Consider the following 13,857-nt stretch of genomic DNA (forward strand, 5'->3'; position numbering starts at 1 on the left):
TAAAGACTTTTATTGATTAGTGGCTCTCGTAATTTATGTGGTGGTGGCTGTCAGATAAAGTAGTTTTGTAGTATTCAGAGAAAAGTAGGGAATGGAAGAACAAACACTTAGGGGAGATCTCATAAAATGTAACTCTCATTAGAAATAAGAAGTACAAGTGGAATTTTTTCATTGTCTTGTCACCGACTTTCAGTACTTTCTGAAAGAATTTCTGAAATTCAGTAGATCAAGCACAAAGCCAAAGGATGTAATCTAGAGATTGAAGGTACACCAGATCTGAATTGTCTAAGAATTTGGATTGGAAGCCTTTGTTTTTAAGACACAACTACAAGAAAATAATAGCAGTTTACTTTACAGGGGAAAATGCTATGGGGGAGAATAAGGACCCAATCCTATCCAACTTTTCAGCACCGTGTAGCAGCAATGCAGCCCCGAGGTAAGGGAACAAATGTTCCCATACCTTGAGGAGGCCTCTGTGACTGCCTCCCCACCACAGAATGCTGTGCACACCCCATTGGCACAGCAGCACCGGTACTGGAAAATTGAATCGGATTGGGCCCTAACTGTTCTAGTCCAAGAACCTTTTTAATTACTGTTCTCTTAGGAAAATACCTTTGAACACCTGGTACAATAAAGTAGTCACAGAGTCCATGCATTCGTTAAGTACTCAGCCTAATTCCTGTTCACATCAATCAAAAATGCGTTCTAGTTTAAAGACCAAAATTATTGGCATTTGTCTACAGCATACTAAGATATGTCTAGCAAAAAAAAAAAAATCAATGCAGTCTAATGACAGGTTCTATATTTATTTTAAGTACTTATATTTTAAGTACTTGGGTCCTTTCAGGGAGAAAGCAGGATAGAAATAAGTACGTAAAATAGATAAAATAAATTTTATACCACCATTCTGTTTTTACACAGGTTCAAGGCAGTTTACTTAGACAAGATAGTCATAAACCACCATGTTTTCAAATGGAGTTTTTACAAGGATATGAGAGGAACTCACAGAACCCTGATTCTTCTTTCAGCTCCTGTTACAACTGCATGCTGTTGAGGAGTCATTTTGTAGCACATTCGCAGCTCAATTATCACAAGTCCAATTATCATGTGGCCGGATAAGGAGCTTCTGCAGGCCTTATGATTGACACCCCTAGTTTAGACTGTATCATACTGATGGTGCCAAATTAGGTTAAGTTATTGTAGCTTTGACAAGATACTGGAAAGTTTTTAAAAAGTAGGTAGACTTCCACTTGATGTGATTTAATTAAGATAAATGCAGCATAAGATACTTAAAGCAAATTAATATCAAGCCTTATAAATTGCGATAATTCTATTTAGAAAACAGTAATAATATAGGCTGTGATCTAGTGAAATTCATTACCTGAGAAGTGAGAAGTTCCCACAGTGGAATGTAATAAAACCGGTTTTCATTCAGTTAATTGTACAGCTTCTATTCTTACTGTGGAAAAATATTTCCCCTCCCTTTGTATAGCTTTATTATGAGTTGTATTAGTGAAAGTGTAGCATAGAACAAATAAACATAATTTATTATTACGAAGAGAATGTCAACACATATGGAAGGTGATGTAACACAAAGTGAAGTAAAGCAAAACTTTCCAATGGCCTTAGAAATATGAGTTAGAAACATAATAAAAAGAATTATATGGCTATCGTGAAAAATAGAGTAGAAATCAATAACTAAAACACGGAGGCACGGAGGCACTAGTAGGACAGCAAATGAAACTTATAAAATGACGAAACATAGATTTATGTCTGTGTTAAATAGTGGCTTGAAAAACAGTTTTCCACATAAGTGATATAATGAGCCTGTATAATCAATTACTATGAAAATGAGGCATATTTGCATAAAGTTCTTTTTCTTAATTTATTCTTATACAAATATCCACAAATATTGTGCACTTTTTTATATTTTACAAAGTCTGCAGCATAGAAATAGAAAGGGACGCATAAAAGATTGGACATGACGTTAATATAGATGTAATGTTGGACAGAACGGACTCTTGGGAAACCAAGAAGTTGTAGTTAATATAGAAAACCTTCTCTTTGCCTTCCTCAGACCATTTGCAACTCTAACAGACCAAACCTACCTAAATTCCAGCACTGCGATGCAGCAATGCCAGCACAGCTACCACTGTATTCCACAGGGGATTTTGGGCTGCAGGAGGTCTCCTCAGGGCAGGCCCTAGCAGCCGTTATGGGTCATCTTGGACCTGCACTAGCAATATCAGTGGCGCAAGTCTGAATTGTTCTGTAAAGGTGGATCAGGCCCAAGAAAGGAGTTAGGATTCAGCGTGTGCTGCTGCTACTGAATCACCCCCCCCCCCGGTTCAATCTACTCTCTCCCCCGCCGCTATTGCTGCCTGTTCCGGCCACCCCCACCCCGTTAATTTTTATTTTTCACATTTTTATACCACCCTTCCTCCAAAGAGCTCAGGGTGGTGCACACAGCTGCTCCCCTCCTTTTGTCCTCACAACAACCCTGTGAGGTAGGTGAGGCTGAGAGAAAGTGACTGGCCCAAGGTCACCCAGGAAGCTTCATGGCTGAGGGGGGATTCAAACCTGGATCTTCCAGGTCTAAGTCCACCTCCCTAACCGTTACATCACCATGGCTCTCAACCCCCTCCCCTCCTACCTTCAACCTCCTGTATGGGCTTACCTTTTATGGCAGGTCTTTGTTGAACCACTGGCATACAAGAGGCTGCTCTGACCTCCGACCAGTGGGCCTGCAATACGCATTGCTGGAGGCTGCTTTGCAACTGCCATAAAGCAGCCTCTGCTGGTGCAATACTAGTTACGCTACGGGGGGGGGGGAATAGGATAGGGCCATTTGTTGACCTGCCTCTTGCAGCTGGACCAGAAACTTCCAGGATTTCTAGTATTTATCTATAGCCATGGTACCCTAGAACAATGTTTCTCAATGTTTTTCCTCTGGCTTACTACTTCACATAGTCCACCTATTTCAAGTACCACCAGAAGTAACTGGTAAAGACATCATTGCCAGTTACTTCTGGATTTGGAGGCCAGATGCAATACGACAAACACCAGTAAGAGGCTCAGTGTGGACAGGAGGCTTTTTTGAGCACAGAAAAGCGTGCTTTGGAGCTCTGCTCGCCTCCTGCTGAGCTGAGCCTCCTACCACTGTTTGTTGTGTGGCATTCCTGGTCGTGCTGCAAGGTGGCAGGGGTCCAGGGGTCCTGTGAGTGCCACCAGATACCACCTAAAGTACCACCAGTGTAACCTGTACCACTGGTTGAGAAACACTGCCCTAGAATGTAACCGTTCCTTGACTCAAGTGCTGAAGTCCTCAACATTAGGTTTACACTACCTTATTTTCAGCCAGAGGCTGTCTTTCTGTATAAGAAAATGACGAGATCTCTAAACTCAGTGGCTATAACTACTAGTTTATTCATTGTGGAACTGAAAGATTTTCTTCTGTTCTTTCTGAGCAAAAGCATCAATGTAAAGAAAAAGATTGTGTTGTTGAGGTGTATTTGTTTTCATTTTGAAGTTTAAGCTTTATTTAAACTCAACTGAGTTCAGAATTAATGATGCATTATTCTTGTTTCCTTTCCACAGTACGCCGTCTGGCTAGTCCTCTGGGTTACGTGGAACGTATTTGTTATCTGCTTCTACTTGGAGGCAGGGGACCTATCAAAGGTAATTTTCATCTGAAATAACTTAGCCATCTGATGTTAAAGCATCCCAGTGTCTGAAGACTTTTCTGCTTAAATGTGATGCTGTGAAGTCCTCTGGTATTTTGTTAATCTGTTATTGTTTATTATTTAATCTCTTATATTATTATTGCTCATATTGTGTTTTAACATTTAAGGGGAAAAGGCAGGGTATGCATATTTTTTTTAAAAATGAAAAATAAATAATAGTAGGCAACAGCATTGGTGCTTCCTTTCCTGAAGGCTATCCCTAATTTAAAAAATATATACAAAAGAGTTGTGCCAGTTCAATGAGAGGGTAAATTAAGACAAGTGATTTTAAAGAAGACATTGTAGTGTTAAATCAGTCTATCATTGCTTAGTTTTTCTTGTCAAGCGTATTGTGCTGTTATGGCCTATGGTCAGGCTATGATAGAAAGGCTCTTTATAAGAGCAAGTATTTTGGTTATATGTTGCACTGTGCATGATTTTTGAGGGATTGCTTTCACATGTGTGGAATACAGTTCTTCGCTGGACAAAAGTGGGGAAGGTCTTGTTCTTCCTCAGTACTCCTCTGCTAAACCTTTATTGATAAGTGATAAGTACATTTTTTAATAAATAAATGCCCATCTCCTTAAAACTATTCTACTGTATCTCAATTTACTCAACATTTTATGGTCAAGAGGTGGTCTATTGATGAAATGTTTCACATGTAGATAACCTACAAAACAAAATAACAGAAGCTTTTGAGATGGGCATGTTAGATGTGTTGGATGCATCAAGTAGAAAGTATAGATAAATAATTAATTATAAGGTGTGGTGGACATGAACAGTTCATAGCATTCATTTAGCCAGCATGAGAAGCAATTAAAGGTGTTACAAATATTCTAAGGCCTTTGTGACTGGATAAGTTTAAAACATAATTTAATATGTTGCTCAAATCTTAAAGACTTTAAAGTTTTTCCACAGTTGAAAGTAAAACGTTGGGATTAGATCCTATAATGTGCTTTAATTCCTGGCTTGAGCAACATATTAAATTATGTTTTAAATTATAGGTGTGCGCCACTTAACAATGAGGATCCCCGTTGTTATGCAGTTAGGTTGTTAAGTGAACATTCAGCTCAATGTAGTGCCTTTGTTATGTCAGCAGACACTCCCTGCCAGATAATAGCTGGCTGCACAGGCTACTGGAGTCAAATAGCCTCTTCTTTGCATCTTCTTTGTTATATAAACAGACACTCTGCTGCAGGCTAGGGGAGATCTGATTGCCTCATTAAGAGCCTCTTTGTTGTGCTTTGATCACCATTGTATATGTGGTCCGTTGTTAAGCGGAAGGTTGTTAAGCAGTGCACATCTGTACTTCCATGTGGAAGCCACATCATGTGCAGGGCTTATTTAGCTCTTGGACGATTACCTCATTTACCTCTTACCTCTGCTTTTTTGCTGTAGAAGTGTGAGACTTCAAAGCATCAGGAAGGCAGTCCTCTGGTTCTACTTTCTCTATTAAGATGGTCTTCATTTGTAGGATCCCTGCTTGTCAGCTGGCAGAAAATTCTCTACTATGTTTTGCTAGATTGGAGAGCTTCTCTTTGGCAAATGTATTTCTGGACATTGACAGTGACCCACTCCTGATGGATATCACCAATCTATTGTCGGCCAGCAGAAATGTAAGAAGTTTATACAGGAGTGTGACAGAAATCATTTAAAAATTCAGAAAATACATTGACCGAACTCTGGGCCAGCAGTTTGTCTTGTCCACCAAGTTCTTCTGTGCACATTATAAACACATTTGGCCTCATAATTAGATTAAACTGAGAATTTCATCCAGAACCACATCTATTAGATTGTCTCCGGAACATATCACTGAATTCATTCCATCACTTGAATTTTTGGTGGAGAATAAATACAACATCAATTGTGTAATAGCACTCCTGAGTATTGTCTCCTGCTAGGACAAGCATATTGAATCTTTTAAAAGAAAGCTATTGCGGTGAATTAGCTCTAAATAGAGAATAAAAAGTAACCTTTAGGGAAGCGCATAGCTAAGCTCTATCTTACACCAGGGACCTGCTTGAGGTTGTAAACCATGAGAGATAATCTCGCACAAGATGGTTTTAGGAATTGCTAAGTTAAAATTACAGCCTAATAATTGCCCGACTGGGTACACTTTGTTTTCTATATATGTCTAATATATGGCTTTCAGCTACATAAAATAATGTGGGGGTGGGAGGGCACATTTTGAGGCTTGCTCTTTCTTGTGCCCACGTGCAACTGTCTTTCTGTGATTACTCAGTAATAGTGAGATGCCAACATATTTCAAGCTGCTGTCAGATCCTCTGTGAGGAAGTTTTCTAATGGCTGCTTCTCCCCACCCCTGTCTCAGAGGTCACGACATTTTTACAGCTGCTCTTTATTGTAGTGAAAGAGCCCTGATAATGATAATGGGGTATTCAGACGGATGAGATTGCTTGCCACCTCCTCATATGATTGAAGCTGCAAAAGAACTGCCAGTGTGTAGCCATTCTGGGCTGCTTACATCACATTACAGCCTGGGACGGATACCCAGTGTGAAGTTTGGCAGTGGGCTATGAGCCTTTCATGTCACTATGTCACCATTAATGTCTTTGCTGACAGTGTGGCTTTCATACCCTGTTAAAATTATTATGAGCATTTTGCCTGGTGTCAAAAAGGAGGGCGAAAGATAGGTTTTTACAAAGCCACTCTGTGAGCATACTGTTTGCTGTCAAGAATGCATATTGCATAGACCAGTGGTTCTCACACATTTAGCACCGGGACAGAATGGGAATCTGTCTGGACCCACCAGAGGTAATGTCATGACCGGAAGTTACATTATCAAGCAGGAAAATGTTTAACTACCCTAGGCTGCAATCCTACCCATACTTACTCAGGAGTAAGTCCCATTTACTATCATTGTTAGACGCATCACCTGGCAGGACAAAGTTCCAAACAACACAGTCCTGGAACGTGCTGGAATCCCTAGCATGTATGCACTGCTGAAACAGAGGTGCCTGTGTTGGCTCGGTCATGTTGTGAGAATGGATGACGGCCGGATCCCAAAGGATCTCCTCTATGGAGAACTCGTGCAAGGAAAGCTCCCTACAGGTAGACCACAGCTGCGATACAAGGACATCTGCAAGAGGGATCTGAAGGCCTTAGGAGTGGACCTCAACAAGTGGGAAACCCTGGCCTCTTAGCGGCCCGCTTGGAGGCAGGCTGTGCAGCATGGCCTTTCCCAGTTTGAAGAGACACTTGGCCAACAGTCTGAGGCTAAGAGGCAAAGAAGGAAGGCCCATAGCCAGGGAGACAGACCAGGGTCAGACTGCACTTGCTCCCAGTGTGGAAGGGATTGTCACTCCTGAATTGGCCTTTTCAGCCACACTAGACGCTGTTCCAGAACCACCTTTCAGAGCGCGATACCATAGTCTTTCGAGACTGAAGGTTGCCAACAAGAATACATAGTAGCTTGTTAAAAGTACAGGTCTGTAACATTTCCCCTAATGCAGTCACATACCATGGTAGCATCAAGTCTAATATATTACAAATAAAATATTGAAATGAATGGGGACCCACCTGAAATTGTCTCACGACCCACCTAGTGGGTCCCAACCCACAGTTTGAGAAACACTGGCATAGACCATACCTAGTTAACACAGAAGGTGTTAAGTAATGTTACGCCAGTCACCATGTTGCTTCTTTCTCAGTCATATGTCTGCTCTAGCTAGTAGAAATAGAGGAATTTTCACTCTCTGTATATTTTAAAAAGACATACTGTACTTCACATTCACAAACTTTGAGGTCACTAGAGGTAGGATCTGGTGTCCTTGCTTTAAAGAGCAACAAAAGCACACAGGTTGTTTGCATGAAATTTTAATTTTTCAATTATCACGTTTAAAGAAGGTGACTTGGAAGTACTGCCAGGGAAGGAAGAGCGAGCAGTCTCACAGGAAAGCACAAGGTTGAGCAAAATATTTTCTTTATTTCTGCTTTCAGAGCAAACCATGCCACTGACATCAGGAGTGACATTGCATGAAAAAAAGAACAGTTAGGCAGACACTTGGAGGCTGGAGACATGTGGTGGTGCTTTTTCCAGGGACAGGAACACCCAGCATGGCTTGACTTGAGTTGAGTCACCGAGTCACCACCCCCTATGACTTGACTTGACTCAGAAAAGAGTCCTAATGAGGGCACTTTCCGAGTCTCCCTTTAGTGACTCTAATGGACTCGAGTTGAGTTGCCCCACCATTTAAAAAACCTGCTGTAGAAAAAACGGGGCTGCTGCCAGCGAGTGTGTGTGCCAGAGTTCTCTTTACTCACTCCCCTGCTGCCTCCTTCCATCTGTAAACAGGGTGGGAGGGACAGAAGCAGTAAGAGAGAGGAGGGTCACACACAGACTTTGGGAGGCTTACCAGGATGACCCAATCTTTGGCAACCCTACTCACAAGTAGTCCCATTGTAACCGGTCATTCAGTGAGGGTTGCTCCTCCTGCCCTCCTTTGGCCAATTGAAATTTGAGAATGCCCTTTGTCCAGTGATCATCTGTTCCTTCCTTGGGTAGAAAAAAGAGCCCATTCCCGCCTCTCCACTCCAGCTCACATTAACCCCTTCCTGACTTGAAGTATAGACCTTTTTGATCATGGAATCATTTGGGTTCACTCACTAGGAAGATTGAACTGGTATCTACACTGATGTCATTTCAATGCCAGAAATTAAAAAATAAAAATAAAAAAATCTCCCAGACATTTCAACCAAACTCTGGTTGGCAACCTTCAGTCTCGAAAGACTATGGTATAAGCCTACAGCACCTGGTATTCCCAAGTGGTCTCCCATCCAAGTACTAACCAAGCTTCCGAGATCAGACAAGATCAGGCATGTGCAGGGTAACAGTTGCCAAACTCTAGAGATCATGAAATGTCCACTTCTGCTTTTATGTCTGCTTTGCTGCTGTTTTATTGTTATTTTAATTGAATGTTTTTTATGGTTACTCACTTTGAGGACCTCTGGGTCAAAAAAATAGGATATAAATTATATCAATAAACAGATAAAATACGGTTGGGCAGATCTGCACATGGTTCAGAAGAGGGACACTTTCAGACAGTTCCCACTTTACAGCCAGAAGAACTTGCTTGCAGAAAAAAAAAACAATTTAGAAATGCACATTTACATCACATCATAATGCCCCACTGAACTGGGCAGGGGCATTTTCTTATGAGATTGATTATGGACATCCTTCATCAGGGCTTTTTGTGAGTACTTTAGAATGATTAGTGTAAGGTTGGGACTGATAGATCCTCTTGGCTCCTCAGTATCCACGAGGTATAAATTCTCGGCCCCCTCACAAGGATACCAAAAACTGCAGATAACCAAACCTGCTGTTTCAGTGCCTTTAAACCCTCTGAAGGTGACCAGAGCTGTGAAAGCCAGAGGCAAAAGAAAATGACTTCCGGTTTCCCTTGGGAAACTAGCATTGACATTTCAATGCCTTTTAAGGCATTCTGAGGCCCAGGGAGGGCCTTTTAGCATTAAAATGTCACTTCCAGTTTCCTGAGGTAAACCAGAAGTTGTGTTTTTTTTTGCTTCCGGGCTTCATTGTGAAGCCCGTAGAGGCCACATGTGGATGTGTTGGCAGACACACAGCTCTGGTCATCTTTGGTGAGACTTGATGAACCAAGTCTGGCTCAATGTAGGTCTGGGGGACCCGTGTTCAGCCAGGTCTGCGGATATAAAATTCACAGATAAATAGGCTCAACCTGTGTTAGTTTCTGAATGAGGAACTAGACGACCAAATAATCATAAACTAGAATTCATCATGTGAGTGGGGTCATCACACAGTTTCTTCCCCTTGCCTGTGAATCAGATGATATTGATCCATCCTAGCACATTGTCCACTTCGAAACTTGTTTTTGGATCCCTTTTTACGACATCCTACTGTTCCATTTGTCGATCCCTGTTTCGCTAAGCGATAACCAGGCAGATATTACCTTAGCAGTTGCCAGTTTTATTATCCCAAATTATTAAAATATCTTCCATTTCCTAAATCAATTTCTATTTCACCTCTCCATCATGTATATCCCTTCAGTGGTCGATTATTCTTTAGTGATTGTTGTAATTTTATATGCCAATAAAGGTATTATTGTATTGTATATTGATCCATCAGTGCGTGATTGAAAAAGACTTCAGGAGTTGCAGTCACAAAACTCCCATGTCATGCCTAGTTTGGCTCCAAACTACGCATGTGAGGAAGCCCTGGTATCAATTTTTTCCCCAATAAAAACAAAGTTGTGTGGGAGCAAAGGAAGAGTGAGAAGGGGGTGTCTTATCCTTTCCTTGCCTTTCATTTTTCCATTTAAAATCTCCCTTCTAGCTGTTTCCCCCATGGGTTGTAGATGTTTTTACAAGGGAATGTGCATCTGGAACCCACCAAAGAGAGTCTTCAATCATATTTTCTTCTTTAAATAATCTCTTATATTATTGTAATCTTACTGTACTGTACACACATATCTCTTGCTGCAAGGCATGCAGGTAAACAGTTACCTAACTAGATAATAGCAGTCAGTCAGGATAAACAGAAGCACATTAAAAATAAACAATTACTCCAAGGAGACGACTATTTTGAGGTAGTAAATGTCAACGTGCCTGAAGGGCAAATTGTGCTAGCACAGAATATTTAAGTCAGTTGAACAGGAAGTTAAATGAAGACACTCTCCTCCCTTGCTGTCCCTTTTTGAATCTGTGTATTATCGAAATAAAGTAGGGGTGGTGCTGTCCGCTGGACAGGATATTGAACCTGAACTTGAGAATCTTATTGGGACTTCTCAATGCTGGAAGTAGCATTCTGGCAGCAAAAGCTCCTCTATGGCATGAAAGTCAGGCCACTGCTGCAAATGGTGAGAGGAGCGGTGCTCATAGCAGCAGCTCCAGCAGGCTCTCCAGGTGCTGGTAAGTTGACAGCAGGGGGCTGTCAGTAGGGAGTGGAGTAAGGGGGAGGAACTGGGGATGTGTCAGGGAAGGGATGAGTGGATACAGCAGCATTCATGCATGCTGGATCTTATCCCCCATTTTTCTGCCCACCTGCCCCCGGCTCTCTGGACTTGTGCCAGCTTTTATAGCTGTCCTGTCAGAGGAAACTCATAGACCAGTGCTCTCCAGACTCTGGTCTGTGGGCTGGATCCAGTGCCCTGCCTAATCCTTCCCTTGCATCAACAGCACTTACTGTTGCGTGGGGAGCCTCAACAAAGCACCTCCATGTGCCTGAGGCTTCGCTCCGGCCAGCCGCTTCCGGTTTCCAACACCCCAGCAGGCTTTCTGCCTGGATTTCTGGGCAGAAGCGGCTTGACATGGTGAAGACTAGGGGGCACATGGAAGTGCTTTGTGGAGGCTCCTTGGCAAGTGCTGTCCACGCCAGGAAGCGTTTGTTGGTGTGCGGCAGTCTCCACTTTGGAGACCACTGTCATGGACAATTGGGCAGTCTACTGTGGGGAGTAAGTAAAAAATATTTAACTTACTTATTTTACATAAGTAAAAAGTATTTTACTTCCTGAAGGCTGTCTGATCACCCGCACCATAGCATGCAGCATAGCCTGTGGTTGCTGTGGATACATGCTATAATGTGGAGGGGGGGTCGGATTGGGTGGTAAGCTGGCAATGAATGTAAAAGTGGCAGGTTTGCCTTGTACAAAGTGACAAGGGGGTTACAGCCCAATCCTGAGCTGCCAATCCTGGCATGCAAGGCTGCTGCAGTGCCAAAATGGCTACAGTGGCATCCAGTGCACGCCGGGCAGCCCGCAGCAGCTCCTCGGGAGAAGGGAAGTAGTCCACAGTGGTGTTATTTGATTCTGTGGTGACTCTCAAGCTGGCACAGAATCAAGAAGCCCCTTATTGGGCCATGTGCTCTGACACAGGGCTCAGGATCTGGTGGAGCTGAACTCTGCCAGTCCCACCTCCCTCTCACCCCACTCCCTTTCCTGTCATGCCTCCTCTCACTTCCCCCTGTCTGGGAACACCTCCCCTTGCTCCACTCACCTCTCCACCATCTGGCAGTTTGGGTGAACTGCTGTGTGGCAGAGCATGGGACCAGTGCTGGAGCTGGCCAGCACAGGGCCCACAGGTAAAGCTTGCAAACATGCCTTATGGCACATTTGCAACAGTGTGTGCTGGCGGTAAGCCGGCACACAGTGCTCTGAATCAGGCCCTTAAGCACCCCCCCTTAGTGCCTAGGACAATTTAATCAAATGTTAACAAGGGGCTCCATCCAGTGCAAAGATCAAGTGAAGCAGTCATGCTTTTGAGAGTGTACACTTAAGTCATTACACTAACAGAAGAAGGAATCTTTTTTTTTTTCTGAGTGCATTTCATGTTGTAGAGCAAAATGTAATGTACAGTCTGATGTTGCCAAAAACATTCTGAGCACCATCAGTCCTTGTCTTCTTTGTTGGTTCTTTAGAACAGAGCCTATGAGTAAAAACAAGCACCTCAGTAACCAATTCTGTGTTTAAAGTCCTACCTGGTTTCTTTGATGCTTTGTGGCTTTGTTGTCTCTCTCTTCATTCTCTGCCCCCCAAGCAGTCACAAGATCATTAAATATGCCAAGTATGATCCTTTTTAAAAAACAAAATCATGAAATGAATGAAATGGTTTCAATTGCTCTACATATGAACCTTTACAAATGAAAATCATTATCTGGATAAGCAAACAGTGAGCATCCACTGAACCAGTTGCAGTAGGTCCCCAATGCGATCTGCTCCTTTGAAGCTGTGCTTTGCTTCCGGAATGAATGGGGGACTGTGGTACAATTACACGACTTGTAGTGTGAAAGTTTTATATCTTTAGCACAAATGCTTTCTCTTGGGCTTGTCAGTTATGGGGGTCAAGAACTGTTACTCCATCCCAGAAAGGGGAGGGAAGAATCATGGTTCCTTTGTGCCCCTTTGTTCAGCATTCTCTACGAGGGGTATCTCATAGCCTGTCGCAGCAACTTATATGACTTTATCCAAAGAAAGTCTGTGGGTCTGAAATTCTGTTGAAATCAATGGACTTGGGAACAAACTACATGTTATAAGCAAAAGCATGTAACAAAACCTCAATTTTATATTTAAAAAAATTGAAGGTAGCCTCAGGATGCTATGATTCTGAGCAAAGGAGAAGTGTCAGGAGGGAGTTCGGGGTCAGCCAAGATTGGACAGCAGCCAAGAGTTCAAAGCCATCAGCGGTTCTACTGGTGTTGCCAGCACTGCTCCCACACACATATGCATGTGCCTACTACTGCATGTGTAAATACACAATCTCAGGTCTGGATTTTCCTAGCCCAGAATTAGTTCTGAATTGGTGGAATTTACACTCAGTAGCCAGAAAGGTCAGGACAGAGCAAATGGCTTGGGGGGGGGAGGGAGCTGTTCTCTGGACAGCAGAGTGAACAACCTCAAGGTGTCTCTAACTCGGCTAACCACAAGCCACAAAATATATTGAAAGATATGGAAAAGCAAGTAAGAACAAGTTAAACGCCATGTAAAATCAGGTTTAGTGGTTCTGAGCGAAAGATAATTGACAGACACTCATTAAAATGAAAGAAGGAGAGAGGGGTTGTCTGAAGGCTGCCAGCTGGTCATCTGAAGAAGAAAATTAAAGGAAGGTTTAAAACAGGCACTGGGTTTAGTAGGGAGAAATGTATTACTATAGGAGCGGAGAAAGGAAGGAGAAGGAAAATTACCTGACCTTAACCTGCAGGGCAGGCTGGGATACGATGTCTTTCTGGAAAGCAAGGCATAGCTGCATGATGTTAGGTCCAAGGACAAATGGAAGAAAAAAACCAAAGTTCCGCTTCCAGAGCAGAAGTAATTATTGGGATATCCTATTTATTCAGGAGGAAAGATGGAGGTGTAATTCATTTAAATAAATAAAGTACATGTGATGAGGTGAAAAGGATGATGGCAGCAGGCCCACTTACTTACCTCCATACCGAACAGAACCTGTGTGATTCTGCTCTCCTCCCCATGCATTCAGCATCTCCTTTTCGATCATGTGAATGAGATTTAAGTTCACTATTTTTCCTACCCTGTTTCCCAAGGTCTAGATCACACTAGCTGCAGTGGTGAAGGCCCTGTCACACCTGAAAACAATGTTTATGTTCATGCTGACCAGTTCAACCCTATTGAGATTTTATTGTCCTCCA

At 42.5% G+C, this 13,857-nt stretch overlaps 1 protein-coding gene across 4 annotated transcripts in view; it reads left to right on the forward strand.

Moving 5' to 3' along the window:
• The window catches only part of NKAIN2 (sodium/potassium transporting ATPase interacting 2), a 587,108-nt gene that overhangs the window by 307,220 nt on the left and 266,031 nt on the right, over positions 1-13,857 (forward strand). For all 4 annotated transcript variants that reach the window (XM_066614091.1, XM_066614109.1, XM_066614118.1 and 1 more), the window contains one exon: positions 3,598-3,678. In XM_066614091.1, the coding sequence (XP_066470188.1) occupies positions 3,598-3,678 (81 nt within the window). The remainder of the gene's footprint in view (positions 1-3,597; positions 3,679-13,857) is intronic.

The sequence above is a fragment of the Tiliqua scincoides genome, chromosome 1 (genome assembly GCF_035046505.1).
Source record: "Tiliqua scincoides isolate rTilSci1 chromosome 1, rTilSci1.hap2, whole genome shotgun sequence".
Lineage (NCBI taxonomy): Eukaryota > Metazoa > Chordata > Lepidosauria > Squamata > Scincidae > Tiliqua > Tiliqua scincoides.